Genomic DNA, 20,592 nt, shown 5'->3' with positions numbered 1-20,592 from the left:
CTTGTCGCCCTCTCAGTGCTAGCCACTCGCCCCAACACACCGAGTGTCTGATTTCTTAGTCTTGAAATGTCATTTCTCTCAGTGACATTTGTGCCGCGCTGCGTTAGGGAGCGTAAGCGATTCCCTCTGGATAATCGTCATTAATGTGGCCTTTTCTGTTCTGTTTTCCACACTCAGGTCACTCCTGTCGCTTTATGAAGTTCTCCTGCTTTTGCTTCTGTGCCCCCAAGGCCCTGTGTCTGCCCTGCCCCCGTATTTCATGGGGCTGCCCTGGCCAACCTCTGAGAGATGGATGTGTCCTCTAAGGACATGGTCCAAAGGAATGAGGGGTGGTGGCCCTGGGGACTTACTTTTTGGGGTGTCCTGCTTCTATGACCTGCTGTGGGGGGGTCACCCGAGTCTTACTGGGTATTTGTGTGGACAGATGCACATGGCTGTGGGCCCCTGGACTGTTGCAGCCCTGAGGTGCTTCTGCATCACCCCTATACCCTTGGCTGGTGAGGGGACAGTTGGAGATTTGGGGAGGGAGAATCACACATTGCTCAGCCCCTCCAGCAGCTCCACAGGTTCCAAAACTGTCCCCCACTTCTGAGCTGCAGCTTTTCCCACTCTGCTCCTTCTCAGAGAATCCACAGATGCTGGGCTTGTTCGTTGGTTGCTTCCACTCTCTGGGAGAGCCAGGCCAGAATTTCCTAAACCAGCCTTTACCCACCCCCAATATTACTCCCTCCCCCACCCCAATGTTACTCCCCCCCCCAAAATGAGACGCTGCTCCTGGCTGTGACAGGTACCAGTGTGTGGGCACAGATGACTTGACTCACTGATGCTTTTCTTTCTCGTTTTCCTCCCAGTGACCAGATCCCTTTCAGATATCAGGGACCATGCAAAATCTCTGTGCTCTCAAAGGCCAGTTATTTCAGGGTGGAAACAAGACAGTGGTTTTTAGTTCTGTTTTGAGTCCCTGTGTGGTTCAGGGATCACTCTTAGTTTTGCACTCAGGGATTACTTTTGGCAGGGCTCAGGGAATCCTATGGAATGTTGGGGATGGAACCTGGGCTGGACTATGTGCAAAGCAAGCACCCTACTATTGTTCTGGCCCTGGATTTGGAGATGTTTTTGCTTTGTGGGGGGCAGTAGGAAACCCAGACACTGTCCCCTCATTTCCCAGTGAGGCACGATTCAAGTTTGTCCTCTGCAACTGGAGGTGCTCCTCCTTCCTTCCTTATTAATGGACTCCGTAGCATCTTTTGAAGACCGTCTCCAGGCATGCTGGCTGCCAGCTCTCCCAGGCGGCTCACCTGAGTCATGATCCCTCACCCCCTCAACGGCCGAGCTCAATCCCAGGGCATCTGCCAGGCTCAACATCGAGAAAAGCTATTAAGAGGAATTAAATCTAAAATCAAGAGGCAGCCATGCTAATAAGGTCGCCGGCGGGGACCTTCCGCGGGATTACAGCAACTCTCCGAGTGGCCCATTTCCAGAGCCCAGCCGGGTCCCCAAGGGGGCCAGATCAGATGTTTGGAATAATCCGACCAGCTCAAATGGCTGCAAAGCCTGGCAACATAATTTGGCTTCAAAGGAACAGACAGAAAGCAAGCTGCCCTCTCTCTGGCTTCTTCTCCCCGAGGGGCCCATGTTCACGCAGCAACCTAGATGCTCCTCGGCATGGGAAGGAAAATCAGCTCGACCCGGGCCCTGGTGTAGTTGCTCTTGTGCAAGGCAGGAGCTGGCCAGGCTGGCATCTGTCTTTTCTTTTTCGGGGCCTCACCCTGTTTGGTGGGGCGGTGTCTCCTCACAGCCCTGTAGGATCACAAGTGAGTGGCCCAATGGGGGGGGGGGCACACCTGTCTCAGTGATTCAGAAACTGAGGGTTCAAGAAGGCCTTTCCCCGCCCCTTGGTGTGGCCTCACTAGGACAGTGCCCAGCCAGTTCTGACCCTGGCCATGTCCCACTGTGTGGACCTGCTGCTGACCACGCCAATGACCATGAGGATGCATCCTCATTGGATGGTATCTATGCTTTGAGCCTGGCCTGGTATCCATAGGAGGAGAAGCTACAGATGGGTGCAGGGGCCCCCCTTTCTCCTCCCTTCAGGTTGTCTGCACTCACCACTCCATTCCCAGGTTTCAGTCCCGAGATGGGGGTCCAACCTTATTTGTGGCCCACTCAAGTTCTATCCCTGGCACCTATGGTCTCCCAAGTACTACAGGGTGTGACCCCCAAAGCAAAAGGAAAAAACCCTCCAAATCCAGAACTGGAACATAATAGGGCATTTGCCTTGTACATGGCTGACCTGGGTTCGATCCTCAACATCCCCGACAGTCCCCTGAGCTCTGCCAGGAGAAACTCCTGAGTGCAGAGCCAGGTATGGCTTTAAAACCAACAATAGGGCCGAATCCATAGCACAACAGGGAGAGCATTTGCCTTGCATGCGGCTGACCCGGTTTGATCCTCGGCATCCCATAGAGTCCCCTGAGCACCACCAGGAGTGATTCCTGAGCACAGAGCCAGAAGTAACCCCTGAGCACCATCAGGTGTAGCCCAAAATTAGCAACAAAAATACCCAAACCAATAACATCCCAGCACTACCCCAATTCAGTGCAGACCCCTACTGGTCTTGCTTCTCCTTCCTGCTTTGGTGGAGTCCAGGGCTTTGGGCCCTTGCCTCCTTCCTCTTCCTCAGAGCTGAGTCCAAGCCAGTCAGGGAGGGAGGAGCTGGTGGGAGCACCTAGGCAACTAGGAGTGGACACTGCTTCCCTGCTTCAGGGGGGCAGAAGTGACGCCATGTTTTATTTACAAAGTCATTCGTGATCCTGTTGTTTCAGGCATTCTATGGTTCCCACGCCACTTCCCCTATCAGCAGGACCTTCCATCTACCAGTGTCACCAGTTTCCCATTCACCGGACCCCAGCTTGCCCCCTGGTTGATCCCAAGACAAACGCATATGGAACAACCAACACTGTCTTAGACTAACAGCAAGATCAATCTGTGGATATTGTTTGCCTCCCAGTGGCATTGCTAAGCCTGTGTCTGAGGGCGGACCGGGCAGTGTGGCATGAGTTGAGTCCTCTGGGTTCCTGTTTTTGTTCACTGAGCTCAATGTGCCTCTGTGCAAGTTTCCCATCTAATTTGTAGGGCTTCCACTGGGCCACCAGCGCCGTGGATTAGGAGCAAATGTGGGGCTAGAACAGCTGAGCAACATGGCATCTCCTCAAGATGAGTCTGGAGCTGGGAGGCTGGGTCCTTTCTGTGCTGGAGGATGCCGGGCGTGAGGTGTGTGTAGGACCTCCTGGCAGTGAGGGTACTTGGCCCAGCTTCATTCCAAGAAAGACCCAGAGGTCTCAGCCCGAAGATCAGGCTTCCCTGGGATGATCTCTTGGAAATGTCTGGTTTGAAGTTTGCAAATGGGCATGGTGATGTGTGTGTGTGTGTGTGTGTGTGTGTGTGTGTGTGTGTGTGTGTGTGTGCTCGCATGCAAGATCTAGGGCTCACCTGTCTCTGTGTCAGCTCACAACTGATTTGGACCATTCTAACCTTCATTCCCTCGAAACCAAGCTTTGACCTGTTCTTGCTGCCCCCCTCAGCCTTGCCTTGGCTGGCGGAGGATTTACGCGTGACTTGGAGCTGACCTGAGCTCTCTGGTCTGGCTCAGACTTGGCAGAGGGGCGCGGTGGGGCTGCTTGCTGGTATCTGGCACCGAGGAACCTCGCAGCTGCTGGGGTGCCTCCCGCTCCAGCCCTTAACTCTTGTTGGGAAGCAACATGGTGCTCGGAGACTGAACTCGCACTCAGCTGCTGCTCCCAAGCCTCCTCAGAACCCACTTGCCTGAAAACCGGGGTGCGTTTTCTTAGCTCTGGTTTGAGACGAGTTCTCAAGAGATGTTTACAGGAACTGGAGGGTTCACACACCTCATTCTGGGGCCATGGGCTAAAGTGGTACCATTTGTACCCAGGAGGGAGACTGTATTTGTGTGTTCATTTTAAAACAAAAGCGTCTATTAGTAAGAGTCTGCGGTTTGCAGAGTGATTCGTAGATGAGTTTCAGGAAGGCAGACTCATTCGTTTATTTTAAAAACAGAACTGTCTTTTATTAAGGCACAGTGGTTTGCAGGGCAATTTTTAGTTTACAGAGTTTCAGGCATCCATGCTCCTCATCCCCCTCCAGTGTCCCCATGTTCCCTCCCCCGCCCCCGAGTCTGTCCCCTTGACAGCACATTTTGTCGTTTTGTTGTATTTTCGAGCTGCTGCCCTCATTGGAACCAACTCTGAAGTCTGGTAGTTCTTTCCACCACACCAACGGACAGAGAGACACAGGCTCCTGTTTCTCCTAGTTGTGGAGTGTGTGTGTGTCTCACCCTGGATGATGGTGGCCACAGACAGCCCATCTCTGTTTCCAGCAGCCAGGCTGTCCCCCCAGGTGGAAGGGGAAATCTTTTAGGCTCCCCCAGTTTTGTTTGTTTTTTTGAGGGGGTTACACCTGCTGGTGCTCAGGGCTGAGTCCTGGCTCTGCATTCAGGAATCATTTCTGGCAGTGCTCGGGGTCACTATGGGATGTCAGGGACCAGCAAGACCAGCCCGCTAACCACTGTGCTATAGCACTAGCCCTGTGCTCCTCAGTGAGCCGTGTTCTCCAGAACAGGCCTCCTCCCTGCACAATGTGTTCATGGAAATGGGGTGGTGGCCACGGGCCAGACTCCTGAAACATGAGGTCTGTGGCTGGGAAGAAGGCCGGGAGCTGGGGGAGATGGCAGTGAGGCCATGTCCCTCGGAATCAGGAGGACAGGACAGAATCTTGGGGTGCTCTGGTGGCCCTGCCCTTGGTCGGGGGCTCCAGTGTTCCTGGTTCACCGAGCACCTTCCCACGGGGGTGGGGCCAGGCATGATGTCACCTGGAATGATCCTCCAGCAGATGTGAGGGGCTGCTCCCGCCTCTCCTGACTGCCCTGTCGGCACCTCATCAGAAACACTTTATCAGGGCGCCCTGGGGCCCAGGCAACTCTCAGCTCGCCCCTTACCCATCTTCCAGGGAGACCTGCTGCAGCCCGTACAGGGGCGGCCAGCACGCTCAAGGTCGGGGAGACACAGAGCCCCATCTGTCTTCTCGTTAGAGCCTCATAAAAGGGACTTTGCAGCCGCAGGCCCTGGGATGTTCCCGCCTATGAGCAACCATGGCCAGAAGCAGAGCAGGGATCCCCCCCACCCCCTTCCCCAAGTCCTACCCGGGCTGGGTCTCCTTTCCAGCTCTGTGCACAGAGTTGGGGCAGGCGGGAGGTGACTCAGGCAGGCAGTCCTTAGGATTTTAGACACCTACCCCAAGAGAGACACTCACAGTGGGGGAAGCTTCTTAGATGGGGCAGAGCTGGCGAAGCCCAGAGGAGACGTTGCATTTGGCTGCTTTAAGCTGCGGGGACATCTGAGCGTGTTGGGGAACAGGGCAGTAGATGGAAGCCATGTGGCATGAACCGTCAGTGTGTATGCCCTTCTGTCATGCATCTGTCCGCGAGTTTATATTTTTTTTATATTTATATTTTTATATTTATATTTATATCCATAAATCCGCGCTTCTGTGCATCGTGTTTAGATCCAAGGGAATAGAACACACATGGTTCTGTCCATCCGGCTCGGGCAGAGTTACTGCATCCTGTAGGCATGAGAGATGAGAGAATGACACCCCTGGATTACACGGAGAGGTGTTGTTCGCTTCTAATAAAAATGAAGATGAGGCTGCGGTCAAGTAACCTGCTGCCAGGGCCACAGCGCAAAGGTTCACATTTTGTATGTTGTGTTTGTTGTTGTTGTTGATTTTGGGCCACACCCTGCTGTGCTCAGGGGTTATTTCTGGCTTTGCACTCAGGAATCACTCCTGGAAAGCTTGGGGACCATATGGGTTGTCGGGAATCGAACTATGGTCTGTCCTGGATTGGACTCTTACAAAGCAAATGCCCTACCGATGTGCTATTGCTCTGGCCTCTTAAGTTCTATTGAGTCATGTCTATGGTGCTGTCTTTCCTCTTCATTGCTGAATCAATCAATGAGGCCAAACCCCAGAAAAAAACCCTAATTCATCTCCTGTCCATCCAGAATAGCTGTAAGTTGGAAAGAAAAAGACAGAGACAAGGTGAGAGAGAGAGAGAGAGAGAGAGAGAGGAAGAAAGAGGAAGAGAGAGGTAGAGAGAGATAGACAGACAGACACAGAGAAGAAGAGAAAGAAGGAGAGAAGATGGGGACCAGAGTGACAGTACAACAGGGAGGGAATTTGCCTTGCAGCAGCTGACCCGGGTTTGATCCTGGCATCCCATAGGGTACCCCAGCCTGCCAGGAGTGATTTCTGAGCACAGAGCCAAGAATAACCCCTGAGCACCACTGGGTGTGGCCCACCCCACCCCCCAAATATGCTGTGATGGTCCTTTGTAGAAACGTGTCTTCAGCAAGCCCTGTATTGGGTGAGTTGTCAGATCTGCCAGTCAATGTGACTTACTCAGGAATCCAGATGGAGTCCCTGTTGTTCAAGACCTTCAGTTCTCAAGCCAGGGAAGGGCAGGAGGGTCTCCGTAGGGACGAAGCCACAGTGCTGCTGCTGCCTGTCTCTCCAGACATCTCGTGGGGTTCCCTGCAGGTGGCTATGGGCAGGTTCCAGGCTGTGCTGAGCTGCACTGGGCTGGGCCTTCCAGGGACTGGTGGTCCATCACTGCCCACCGTCCCATGTCTGCAAGAGCCTTGCTGGGGTTCAGGCACAGGGTCTCAGAGTCCCAGCTTTGGAAGGGGCTGCATTCCGAATGGCCAGGTTTGGAGCTAGAGAGATGGGCAATGCGGGTGAGCAGGGGTTGGAAGCGGCATCAGGACAGCTGGGCACGGCAGGAACAGCTCCCAGATCAGTGTTCAGGTGGGGCACATGTCAGAGCTTGGGTGAAAAGGGAGAAGGAAGGGGTGAGGGGTTGAGCAGGGGGGATAGAGAGTGAGCACTGGGCTGTGAACTGTATGGGGAGAGGGAGAAGGACATGCTGGGGCCATGCGCAGGGATGTAAAGGAACCTTTGCTGTGTATAGGGGCTGCTCTGAGGAGCACCTAAATGGTCCTATGAGGCCCTGCCCATCTGTCTGTCCAGAATGTTCCTGTTCAAACTGTCCATCTGTCTGAATGCTCCCAGGCTGTAAGGCTCAGGATTAAAACCCAGACTGAAAATAGCTCTGAGAAAGTCACTTGTATGCTTAAACATGGTGTGTCTTTAATTTATTTTTTGATTTATATAAGCAATCAGATCATTGTAGAAAACTTAGAACTATGGGGCCTGAGAGATAGCACAGCAGTAGGGCATTTGCCTTGCATGCAGCTGATCCAGGACAGATGGTGGTTCGAATCCCAGCATCCCATATGGTCCCCTGGGCCTGCCAGGAGCGATTTCTGAGCACAGAGCCAGGAGTAACCTCTGAGTACTGTCGGGTGTGATTCCCCCCCCCCCAATAAAAGAAAACTTAGAACTAAAACAAGAACTTGAACTAGAAGAAACTACTATCAGCAGTTTAGCACTCAGCAACAGCGTTTATGAATGTGTGTAGAATGAAGATGTTTATACATATATGCAACTATGTGCTCCCTGCTATGTGGGCATGGAAAGCTATTATGTCCCGCTGGAATACATTTATTACAAACAGTTTCCCGGGTCCTTAAGTGCACATGAAAATATGTTATCGGAGGCAGAGATGTTAGTAGGAAAAAAAAACCCACAACTTTATTTTTACTGATTTATCTTAACAGAGAAACATTGGATTATTTCTCTACTTCTTGACCATTTCCATGTCTGCCTCTTTGCTAAATGGAAGTGTTCCAGTTACTTCTGGGTATAAATGAGACATTTGCCTAAAACTCTTATTTCCTTTTAAGTCTTAAAAGTTGAAATATGAGGTCAGCGGTGTGACTTCCTGAAATATTTTTATGTGTTTGGCAAAGGATTTTTCTACAAAGAGCAGGTTGGTTGGCATTTTTCTGGCAGTAGACCACGCTTTTCTGTCTTTGTCTTCAACTACATCTAAAAGCCGGTCCTTTAAGTTTCTGCTGATAGGATTCAGCTGGACTGTGGCTGTGTTTTTTTATTTTGAGATTGACTCCCCACTCCCCACTTCTTCTAGGAGTGGCTTGTTGACAACATTTGGATTGAGTCTCGAGCTGTATTTCTCCCTAACTGCCTTGATTAAGTTTCTTCTGTTGGTTGTTTTAACCTTAACTGTCCAATTTTCGTATGATGCTCAGAAACTCTGAGTTGCTCCCTTCCATTTATTGGAGCTAATGAAAAATATAAAACTGTGTCCCCCAAATCTTCAGCCATGATTACGTTTGTGAATGGTTCTAGTGTCTGCCACTCGGTGTAAGGAAGGAGCCAATGCCAGCAATTAACATCCTGATCTGTGTCTTCTGACCCAAACTCTCCTGGTCCTGGTCCAAGCTGGGGACTTCCCACTTCACTTCCTCCTCTGGGTGTATTTCCCTGTCTGGACCTAATTCTCCTGCCCCCTGCTCGTGTTTTACAAAGACCACCCCACTCTCTAGCTCCTACCATGACTCGACTTAGATATCCCCCGAGTGTGTGCAGGTGTGAAATGTCTACATAATGCGGACTATGGCTCTCCTACTGCCCCCTAGTTGTTCCCCCTTCTTTTTTTGTGCTGGCCTGAGTTAGGACCCCTGGCTCTTTATTGTTCTTCTCGGACATGTAAATGGAGTTTTGTTTCCATGTGATGCTAATGCTATTTGCCCTTATTGAAGTAATTCACATGTTCAGGAATAATTTAAACATTTTTTCTTTCCCAGAAATGTTTTAAATTGTCCCCAACCCCCCTAGTTTTCTTCTCAAGAAACCCCTTTTCTAATTTAACCACAGGTGTTATTTCTGTATTTTTATTCTAATTTTTTGGTCAGGATATGCATTGCAAATAAATTTTTCCTATTTATGGCCTGACTCTCTTAGGTGATGAGATATTTAGTTCAATGCATCAAATTATTCACAGAATTCTTTGTTTCTGCTGCCTTCCTGATTTGTCCTTTTCTAGCACCTTATTTAAAGAAAAAAGTCATTCCTTCTGATGCCAGGTATGTTTTTTTCCAACCCCAACCTCTGGATCTGATTTTCTTTTTGTTTTTGGGTCACACCCGGCAGTGCTCAGGGGTTACTCCTGGCTGTTTGCTCAGAAATAGTTCCTGGCAGGCACGGGGGACCATATGGGACACTGGGATTCGAACCAACCACCTTTGGTCCTGGATTGGCTGCTTGCAAGGCAAACGCCGCTGTGCTATCTCTCCGGGCCCTGGATCTGATTTTCTATTTTTCCAAATGGATAATCTCTGTATCAGAGTCTTGCGCTCGCTCTCTCTCTCTCTCTCTCTCTCTCTCTCTCTCTCTCTCTCTCTCTCTCTCTCTCACACACACACACACACACACACACACACAGTAACGCTCAGAGGTTGCTCCTGACTCTGTGCTCAGGCATCATCACCACTCCTGGCAGTGCTCAAGGGACCCTATGAGATGCTGGAGATGGAGCCCTACTCGCTGTGTTATCACTCCGACCCAATGATCTGCATTTATGCTTGCTCAAGACAGCTTCTTCCTAGATCAATGTGTCTTTTCTCTAACCTTAATGCTATGTTGCATCAAATTACTTTCCTCAACAAACTGCCCCACTAAACTCAGCCAGTGGATATATAATGTAAGCTGAAAATGAGAACCACGTATAATTTTATAATTTTAAAGCTATATGGCAGTTAAAGGAAAGAAACCGGTAAATTAAGCAAAATAAGAATTGAAATTTTAGGATGAGAGAGAAAGAGAGTGAGCTTGCTTTCTTTGTATGTATCTGATCTGGGTTTGATCCCCAGATCAAATTGCAGGTCTGTCCCCTGCAATTACATTTTTATTATATCATATACAAAATATGTTATATACTTTACAATATACATTATCTGTATAATGTATATACATATATCGAATATGTCATACACCACACATATTATTTTTCTTATATTACATTTTATTATATCTTAGCTAATGTAATTAAATATTAGTTGATGTCATATGTTAACATAGCAATGTGGCATTTAGTCAATATAAAAAGATTTAAATTATAGCTTCAGTGTGATACCTTCCAACTATTTTGACATGCTTTCTTTTGTATTCATAATTCATGTCTGTCTTAACTTGCCCATAGGAGGGTGGAGAGACACTACAGCAAGTAAAAGTGTTTGCCTTGCGTGTGGCTGACCTGAGTTTGATCCCCGGCATCCCAGAGGGTCCCCTGAGCACCACCAGGGTTGAGTCCTGAGTGCAGAGCCTGAAGTAAGCCCTGAGCACTGCTAGGTGGTCCAAAATGAAAATACACACACACACACACACACACACACACACAAAACAACTTGTCCATCAGGGCTAATTACAGTGTCAACCATCTGGAATTGGCAACCACACCCTGCCAATTGGGCTCACATCTGACAGCCTGCTATTTTATTTTGTAATTAATTCTGGGCTCAGCAAACTTTTGGACCTATTCTAGTTATGGGACTCAGTACATCAAATTTTTTTTTCTTTTGCTTTTTGGGCCATATCAGTAATTCTCAGGTTACTCCTGATACTGCACTCAGGACTCATTCCTGGCTGGCTCGGGGACCCCATGGGATGCTGGGAATTGAACTCAGATTGGCTTCATGCAAGGCAAACGCAGTACCTGCTGTGCTCCTGCTCTGGCCCCAGTGCATCCGATTTTCAAAATCATTCTTTTTGTGCTTTAAAAAATGTCAGGCTAATTTCCTGCACATGGCATTCAGCATCAGACACGCGCCCTTCCCAGACACCGTTTGTTTGATCACCAGCCATTGCTCTCTAGATACTTCTGGCAACTTCACTCGTAATACGGTGAACGTGTATTAAAGTGACTCCACTGATGATCTTTTCTATTTCTTAATTTATTTCGACAAAGACTTGCTTCTGTGAGTCTGTGCGTGAGCCAATGCTTTGCACATAGGGCACAGCCACTGCATTCGAGAAAATTCAAGTCTTCAGTCCCTCTTCTCTGACTCTGCCTGTCTTACCTCTGTCCACCTCAGTTGGTTGGTGAGATGTGTCCATATTTTGGGGTGCATGGAAAGGTTTATAAAACAATTGACCTGAGCTCTTAAAAAAGGGGGGAATCTTGGGGCCAGAGAGATAGTATGTAAGGTGTTTCATGCGGATGACCTGGGTTCGATCCCTGGAATCCCATAGTCCTCTGAGCTTGCCAGGAGTAATTTCTGAGCACAGAGCCAGGAGTAACCCCCGAGTGCCACCAGGTATGGCCTCCAGAGCACCCCCCCCCAATAAAGCAACTTCTTAAATGACAAGACAAATACAGAAACAATATCCTAGAGGTCCAGAGTGATACTGCAATGGGGAAGAGAGGGAAGGGAACATTTGCTGTGTAGGTTGCTTGCTTGAGCTGGCACCCCAGCACCCTGGCCTGAATTGGTACCCCAGGACCCTTCTGCCCTGTGACTCTTTTTCTCTGTGGACTTCTGGCTGGACCTGAGTCCCTTTTACTGATGTGTGGACAGGATCGATGTCTGCTTCGGCACTTCCTCACATATTCCTTCCCCCATCCGCATTTTTCTCCCCTCCTCTGCATCTTGGCTCTTTGTAGTTAAAGATCTGAAGGAGACACCGGCTTTAATGTCCAAGACAAAAAAGGCTTTTTCCTTCTCCTTGTGGAGTGTGAAACTCCTTGGCCACTAGCTTCCAGAACGAAGTTGTCCCTCCTGGGTCGATGGAACTGATGGCTCACAGTGCCCCATCCCTTTGCTGGTTGGTGGGTGCCTGGGGGAGGGGGAGTGCATGCAGACTCTTCTCCCCCCCATCCCACCGCCCCATTTGCTTTCCTCTCTCTATGAACCCCCAACCTCAGTTACCTGATTTTTGGGACTCTGGTCAGGGAGACTCACTTCGCCCTGCCCCACCTTTAATCACCCCCTGAGCACTGTGGGGTGTGGCCCACCCCACCCCCACACACCCTGAATCTGGATAGTGATTGTTGAGTCCCTAGTCCCTGGTCAACTCCTGCTGCTTGGTCACCTAGTAGAGAATGTTTGTGGCATGGAGGATTCCTGGCTTGGGGTATAGTGTTGCTTGGCAGTCACCAGCCCATGTGTCAGAGGCAAATGCTGCTACTGAATGTTTTATTGGCACTGCACCCAGAAGGGCTCAGCAGCTACTCCTAGAGCAGTGCTCTGCAGCCACTCCTAGCACAGTGCTCAGCAGATACACCTAGAGAACTGCTCAGGATCTCCTCCTAGTGCTTTGCTCAGAGATCACTCCTGGTGGTGCTTGGGGGATCCTTTGAAGCTCTGTTGTTGGAACTTTCACCACACTCTGGACTGTTTTTCTGGCTCTGGGAATAGTTTCTGAAGGTGAATTTCTGAAATTTAAGTTGTGACTGTTCAAAGCCTACACAACTCTGAGATCTGTGATTTTGTGCTCAGGGGAGGGGATGCCCTTGCCCATGACTATCTGGTCTAGCTTTCAGCACCCTAAAATTATGGGGTGGTTGGGAGGGCATATTTGCATTCAAACTCAAGTATGATGCTCTGAGTCAATTTACATTTTCCCCCAAAGCAGCTTTATTTCCTTTATTGCAATCAGGTTTCTTTTGCCATTTGCCATATCCATTTTATTTCCGGCAGTTTAGATGTATTTGGTTTATTCAACCATTCAGTTTTTCCCCTTTTGCTGTCTAATTTTTCCTCTCTCACTTTTAGAGAGAAAATATATGGAAAGTTTTGTTGGCTGGTTTAGCAGTGATAAAGCCATAATCTTGGTTTCTCCTTATCATGTGTTTATCAAGGGAACACTTAACCCTGTCAGAAATGCAGCCATGGGGAGTTTGGGGTCAGATTTCCCCCTTGCACAAGAGTCTGTATTGGTAGCCTTTCTCATAGGCAAAACCTTCCTGAACTTGGGACCTCTGGGAATTCATGCTGGCCTCTGAGCTTGCTACCAAGGTCAAATATCTTGACCTTGCAAGATATTTGGGGTGTATTTGTAAGGAAAAATGCCCAATGATGCTTTATCTCAGTTCCAAAATCATTCTTGACAATTTTTTTTTTTTTTTGCCATGTACTCGAAAACGAAGCTTACAAAGTCTGGAAAAAAAAAAACCCAAGGGTTTTTGATTTCCTGTTTTTCTAGACAGAGGTGAGGCAAGCAGGCTTTGCTTTCCCAGAATTCCGCCTGCTCCCGCATTTATGTGAATTTTCCCTATCTCTCTCCATATCATCCTGGGATTTGTCCTACAACTTGGGGGAGGTCTTATTAATTCCATTGGAGATATTTTATAGTCATGTTGCTGTTGTGAGAGGGATTTTTTTATTATGCTTAATAATTTTGCTGGTTTATAGAAGGAAAATTGATTTTTATGTATTTAATTTGCAGCCTGTCTACTTACTCAGTGCTAGGCTTGTATATAATAGACTTTTGTTTCAGTTGATTCCTTTGGTTTATTCCAGTAAACAATCCATCTTCTAATAGAATAATGTGGTTCTTTCCTTCCTAATATGTACAACTCATTTTTCTTTTTCTCTGTTTTTTTATTTTTTTCCTACATCTGGCAGTTCTCAGTGCTAAATCCTTGCTCTGCACTCAGGCATCACTCCTGGTGATGCTCAGGAAACCTTATGTGATGCCAGGAATTGAACCTGGATCGGTGTGTGCAGGGCAAGAGCCCTCCCTGCTGTGTGCTGTTTTTCAGTTCCCCAGAAAGCTTATTTTCATTCACTTTTGTCTGTTCCTGTGTTTGCCCACACATGAGATCTGGTCTCTCTTTTCACTGACCATGCCCCCCACACACACCCAGATCCACTTCTGCAATTGCAGTGAGGAACTTTCCACTCTTCCCCTAAAGCTGAGATGTTCCCTGGTTTCTAGATGCTCACACCCCTTTTTATGCTTTTGTTCTCAAGCGACACCTTGCGGTGCTCAGGGATGATTCCTAGCTCTGCACTCAGGAATCACTCCTGGTGGTCCTCAGGGGACTCTAGGGGACGCAAGGGATCAAACCCGGGTCAGCTGCTTGCAAAGACAAATGCTCTCCCCAATGTGCTATATCACTCTGGTCTCTGCAAATGTCCTCAGTAATAATATTACCTGACCAACCGCCTCTGAGCTCAGGCATTCTGTCTGCAAATGATGGCAATCTGTCTGAGAAAGAGAGAGAGAGAGAGAGAGAGAGAGAGAGAGAGAGAGAGAGAGAGAGAGAGAAAGAGAGAAGAGAGAGGGAGAGAGATGAGAGAGGGAGAGAGGGAGAGAGAGGAGAGAGAGGGGGGAGAAAGAGAAGAGAGAGAGGAAGAGAGAGAAGAGAGAGGGGGAGAGAGAGAAGGGAGAGAGCGGGAGAGAGAGGAGAGAGAGAGGGGAGAGAGAGAGTATGTTGGGGATGGGAGGTTCCACCAATGCTGCTGCTGCTGATGTCTCTCCATCAGAGTCCCCAGATCCTGTCTTGTTTGGATCCATCCTGCCCCACTCCCCATCATTAAGTTTAGAATTATTATTATTATTTTACTATTATTATTATTATTATTTTAATTATGACAACAAAGGTTCAAAGAAAGAGGACAGGGTAAAGTTACAGTGGAAGACCAATCACCCATAAACAGAATTCTCGGTAGTCCCATCGATGATATCCCAGCCTTGAACTTTCAGCCAAAGAACATTAAGAAAAACAAAACTGAACCCATGTACAATACAATTACTTTGTCCCTCAAATCCCCAGTTGTAGTACATACTATTTCTTAGCAGCACACAATATAATCTAAAGACATTAGACTTATGTAACTCCTTAAACATTGAGGGCAAAGTACATTTCTCTAGTTCCATGCACATGCTTACTAGTTTAAGTTAGCCTCAAAAGTTTTAGTGGTTTTTTTTTTTTTAAGGATTGGAGTCAAGGGAACATAGTAAAAAACGGCATTAAAGTGGCATTTGTTTGCATAGGCCCACCAAAACATAAGGGACATGGAAAGGCAAATTATGGTCTAAATACAAGGAGACCCTACCCCTGACGTTTCCTGGCACAGGACTGACTCTAGGCTCCAGGCAAACTAGTTTGTCCAATTCAAGTCATCCTCTGTAGTGGCAATACACCTCCATTCCTCACATAGTCTCTGTTGTTGGTATCATGCTTCTGTATTAAAGATCCTGGAGTCTGCATATCCCATATTGCAGTCAGGATGGTGCAGAGCATCCTCTCGTTTCACCTCACACTTAAGGGGCAATAGAGAGAACCATGTCCTGTAGAGCAGGTCATTGTTGTTGTCAAGTCTTCTCAGTGTAAACGGAAGTCTCTTTTTAGGAGGTTGATGTCAGACCCTTGGTAGAGTCTTTCCTGGTAGAGGACTGCTTCCAGCTGTTGCTATAAAAGACCTTGGATGTTTCGTAGATAGCTTGCCTGGTTCCGGCGTGAATGGAGGATGCCCATTCTTCTGAGGCCTGTGCCAGGTCATTATATCAATGTTCAGGGTGTAAGGTACATTGTACTGAGATTTATTAGATAAGAACTTATCTGTATGTATGGTGTTTTCCCATTTTAATGTGTCTATGCAAACAAGGATCAATGCCATGAAGCGTTATTGGTGCATCTGGAGGCAATAAGAACAAGACCAGCAATTTCCATGACATAGTTCAATCATAGGTATCAAACTGAGGGACAGTTCCACCAACAATCCTTACTGAACAGCTTACAAAGAAAAGACAAGATGAAAAGTGGATAGAAACATCATGGTAGAAGAATATATAGAGAGTTACATCAGTTAAAGAAAATACCCATAAAATATTCAAAAGATATATGTGTTCAATATGTGTTCAATTTGTGTCCTTCTAGATAGTTCTGGGATTTGTTAGATCTACTGTATGTCTTTGGTCAGAGAATAGAACTGTGTTACTGAAGTTAAGAAGGGTAAATCTGGCGGGGTGGGGGGGGGATCGAAAAAAAAAAAAGAAGGGTAAATCTGGGGTACTAATGGTTGGGAGGAGCATATGTTTGCAAAATGTAGACTGGTATGAAATTGCCAGTGACAGCCTGAGTATAGCTGAGCAGCTATCTGCCACCCCCCAGAACAAACTCCACCCCCTAAGCCAACCTCTGGAGCCGGCCTGGGAGTGGGGAAAACCCAGGGTGCCCCATCAGCTCCTTCCTGGAACCCACCTGGAGATCCGGAGGAAAGGGGGAGAGGGGGGTCGGGTGACCCAGGTCCGGGCCCCCCTACCCTAGGCCGGGCCAAGAGGCCGCTGGCACATGCGGAGGCCTGCCAGCTGCCCGCCCGTGCCAGCTAAAAATCCTCGAATTATTATTATTATGATTTTTTTTGGTTATTGGGCCACTCCCGGTGATGCTCAGGGGTTACTCCTGGTTATGCACTCAGAAATCACCCCTGGCTTGGGGGACCATATGGGACACCAGGGGTATTGAACTGTGGTCCATCCTAAGTTAGTGTGTGTGCAAGGCAAATGCCCTACCACCTGCGCCACCGCTCCGGCCCCTAAATTTAGAATTCTTTTTCAGGCATCCCTGGAGGATTTCATGACCGAGGAGAGAGGGGGCGGGAGCTAAGCGATCACCCACATAACCAAGTACTCCTGGTGCTGTGCAGCTCAGATAGGAACACACAGGGGTCCAGGGTGAAGCATTTCAGCCCCTCAACCTCTTTTCACCCTTGTGATTAGGTTTGGCTCTCTGTGGGGGCTGCACCCGGCAGGGCTCTGTCCTGGCTCTGCACTTGAGGATCACTCACCATTGCCCCCTTCTGCCCCCCACAGGGCCTCCAGTTTAGCACGAGGGAACTGGAGGAGATGGGAGCCTGGTTCTGCCTGGGCTTGCTGGGCCTGGAGCTGCGATCGGCGGGCTGCAGCCGTCAGCTCCTGGGTCGTGCAGCCACTCTGCTGAGCCAGGCTGACCGGGAAGCTCTGGGGGAACATCTGCACAGGTAGGTCCCTCCGGGGAAGTGTGGGAGCCTTGGGGGATCGCCTAAGAGGCAGGAGGGGGCCACCTCATGGTGCGGAGGCAGGACCCCGGTCTGGAATACAATGTAGGGACTGGCCATCTGAACCTGCGTTCACAATGGCAGGGGTCCGGGCTTGCCAGGTGTGTGTGTGTGTGTGTGTGTGTGTGTGTGTGTGTGTGTGTGTGTGTGTGTGTGTATGTACCTGGCTCTGCTGAGCAGTTTCTCTGATGGTGGAGGTAAGTGTGGGAGCAGGAACTGGCCAAAACCTCCCATTCCTCCAGGGAGGTGCATGACACTAGATAAATACATACATACATACATATATTCATTCATACATACATACATGGCAGAGAAAGGTATTAAGGACCTAGAAGCATCTTGGAGGAGCCCAGAGGGGCAGAACTGAGAACCCAGAGGTTCCTTGATTGCATTTTTAGCTGTTGTTGCGGAATCAGACTCATTGGAAGCATGTTGGGTGTGAGGACAGACACTGGGATCCTGGGGGAGAAGAGAGAGTAGAGCCAGCAGGGATCCTAAGGGAGAAGAGAAAGTAGAGCCAGAAGGGCAGTCAGATTCCTTGGTCACACTTTGGAAGGACCTGGGAGTGAGGTCCTGATTCCTCTCCAGAATTCTCTTAATATCACCCCTTCCTGTTCTTGTCCGCTTGTCCGGGCCGGTTGGCTTCTCAGTGAAGTGAAAGATCTAGAAGCTAAATGCATCCTGCTTTGCAAATCTCTGCTTCCTCTGTGGCTTGCTGGACCTGATCTTTGCTAGGTGCCATCCCACATAGATGATGACAAAGGGGGATGAGTGGCACAGCATGGCCCAGCCCTGCCAGGGGCACTGTCCACGCCTGTTTGGGCAGCACCCAAAGGCAGCCCCAGGCTGGACCTTCCTGACTGTCCTCCCCCAGTTCCTGCCACTTCCCTCCCCTTTTTCCCTCCCCGCTGGGCTGCTGTTGTGGGAAGATGAAGTGAAGCTGTCGTTTCTGGATCGATCTTGCTGGCCTTTTGGATCCGTGAATTGGAGTTGGATGTGGCTGCAGAGCTGATGTCGCCAGCCATGCCCACCAGCCCTCATTCTACACCCAGTTGGCTGCTGCTCTCTCTAGGGCCTAGAGAGATCTAGGCCATCTGCCACAGGACACCCACACCTTGGGTGTTCTAGGGGGGCTCTCAAATAAGACTAATATGGAATGGCCTTTTGGTGGGGAGGCCCGGGATGGAAATGGGGTTTTCCCCCAAGTGCCCAATTATAAATGGATTATGGTGCTCTTGGGGTCTTGGTCAAAGCGGGCAAGTGTGAATTCCTGTGCACAGATTCCAAAAGGGCCACTTAGAGAAAAAAAGTGGCCCTGCAAATGCCCGCACCCTGTGGGTCATACCATCAGTGTAGATCACAGATGAAAGAATCCAGCAGATAAGACTCAGGGTGTTGCCAGTTCTTCCACTTGGGTCTCAGCAGGTGGGCTTGGCCCAGAGACATGGCCTTCAGTGGTCTGGGCCTTTTGCTGGCTGCATGATCTTGGGAGGACTTGGGGTGGTAACCAGGGCAGGGGCAGACACCAAAGCTCTGGGCTTCAGCATGCAGACCCTGGCGTGTACCACGAGTGGTTTATACTTTAAAATGCTCTAAATAAATACAAGCTGGAGTGATGATACACCCAGTAGGGCACTTGCCTTGCATACAGCTAACCTGGGTTTGATCCTGGCATCCTTGTTGGTTCCTTGATCGCAGAGCCAGGAGTGGGCCCTGAGCACAGAGCCAGAAGTAAACCCTGAGAATTGCTGAGTGTGGTCCCAAACCAAAAGAAACAAACAGAGGCTGAGTGAGCACAGTGATAGGGTGTTTGCCTTGCACTCCGACGTCCAGGGACAGGCCTGGGTGCGACCTCCAGCATCCCATATAGTCTCCTAAGCCTGCCAGGAGCGATTTCTGAATCCAGAGACAGGAGTAATCCCAGAGCGCTGCTAGGTGTGGCCTCAAAAACAAACAAACAAAATAAGAAAAACAAGAAACAAACTAAAAGAAAGCTAAACACAATTCCTTGGGTTCTTGTTTTCATTTATTTCATTTTCTCCAAACAACTTTACAGAATGTTAAATTTATACTTGACTTTACATTTCTATATTAAAAACAGACAACTTGTCTCCGTTTGTCACAGATATCACAAATATTTCCCCATCTCTCACATCCAGTGTCATTCATATCTCTTGTTGGCTCTTATATCAGGTTATTTAACAAAAATGTGACAGCCCTCGTTTTCACCTTTACTAAACCCATATAACACAGCATAATAATAAATCTAAAAGTGCTTGAAAAGGTGCTAATTCACCGAAAGGGTCTGGAGTTCCAGCAACAGAGCATGTGTGTGTGTCTATGGCCTGAGCTTAAATCCTTGACACCAAAAAAAAAATTTTTTTTCAAAAAAAAATTTTAAAGGTTATTAACAAATGCAATATAATGAGTGTTGGCTACTAAGTCTCTCTCTACTTGACTAAGAACCATGAAGTTCTTAGATTTATTCTCATTCACCATCACCAAACCCTCCGGAGTCCTAGAAGCTTCGTTGTGTTTGCCTGTGCACAGTCCCGGGCGCTGGTTCTGGACTCCTGTCTGCTTGTTGCACAGACCTGAGTGTGATTTGGGTGATCTGAGCTCATGGCGGATGCAGCCAGCTTCACCACCCGCATCTGAAATGGAGCTTTGAGATTTTCCCGTCTTTGTTTCTCCCAATGAACTGATTCTGTCATGAGGTAACTGCCGAGGGTGAAAGGGCTTGCTGGGATCCTGACTGTGGTTGCAATGAAAGGATTGATTTTGGGGGGCACCTGGTTGTTTGCCTACGTTGCCTTTTCAACATTCTCATAGCTGGCCCCTTTTTTCAGACTCTCCTGGGCAGTTAAGTCGTTAAGACCACTTCCTTCTGGCCCAGCAACACAAATCCAGATCTTATCATTTGGTGTGTTCCTGTGACCCTAAACAGGATTTTTCCCTCCATTATGCTTTTCTCCATTATATAAGAAAATTCTTGGTAACTTGGGCCCAGCCTTATGTTATGTGCTTCATGGGATTTCGCTAAGCCTTGTTATTATGCCTCAAAGTGTTTGTATGGATTTTTGTTTCTCTAGATAGATCCTAATCTCGCTGATACGTTTTGATGGTTTTGCTCACTTTTCACGCTCCTTATTAATCTGCGTGTGGAAAACCTTCAAAAATGAGCAGGGTGCTTGGCTTTGCTCAGCACAAGTCAATCAGGGTTCAATCCTTGGCACCCCCAGAGGACCCCCTGAGCCTGCACAGGAGTGACCCCCCTAAGTGCAAGACTCAGGCCTGTGCCTCCTCATCCCTTGTAAAAATATATATGGACTTCTTCACTGTGGCAAGATCTAAGCAGTAACGAATTAAGCAAAATGTCAACTGGTGTGGTATTAATGCCCCAAGTCTTCGTTATTAATCATTATCTGGTCCTAGCTTAATTAAAAATCAGAACTGGATGATAAATTTTGGGTCCTAAAAAGCAATTATGCCTTGGAATTTAAAATGCCTCAGATTATGCGAATAGATTTCCCATGACCCATCAGTCATT

The 20,592-nt window shown here is 48.4% G+C and overlaps 1 protein-coding gene across 1 annotated transcript in view; it reads left to right on the top strand.

Moving 5' to 3' along the window:
- The window catches only part of AGBL1 (AGBL carboxypeptidase 1), a 119,622-nt gene that overhangs the window by 76,149 nt on the left and 22,881 nt on the right, over positions 1 to 20,592 (top strand). Inside the window, 1 exon segment of the mRNA XM_049783946.1 lies at positions 16,819 to 16,985. Coding sequence (XP_049639903.1) covers positions 16,819 to 16,985 — 167 coding nt within the window.

The sequence above is a fragment of the Suncus etruscus genome, chromosome 11 (assembly GCF_024139225.1).
Source record: "Suncus etruscus isolate mSunEtr1 chromosome 11, mSunEtr1.pri.cur, whole genome shotgun sequence".
NCBI lineage: Eukaryota > Metazoa > Chordata > Mammalia > Eulipotyphla > Soricidae > Suncus > Suncus etruscus.
The sequence above is the reverse complement of the archived record's forward strand: the minus strand, read 5'-3'. Positions and strand labels throughout refer to the sequence as shown.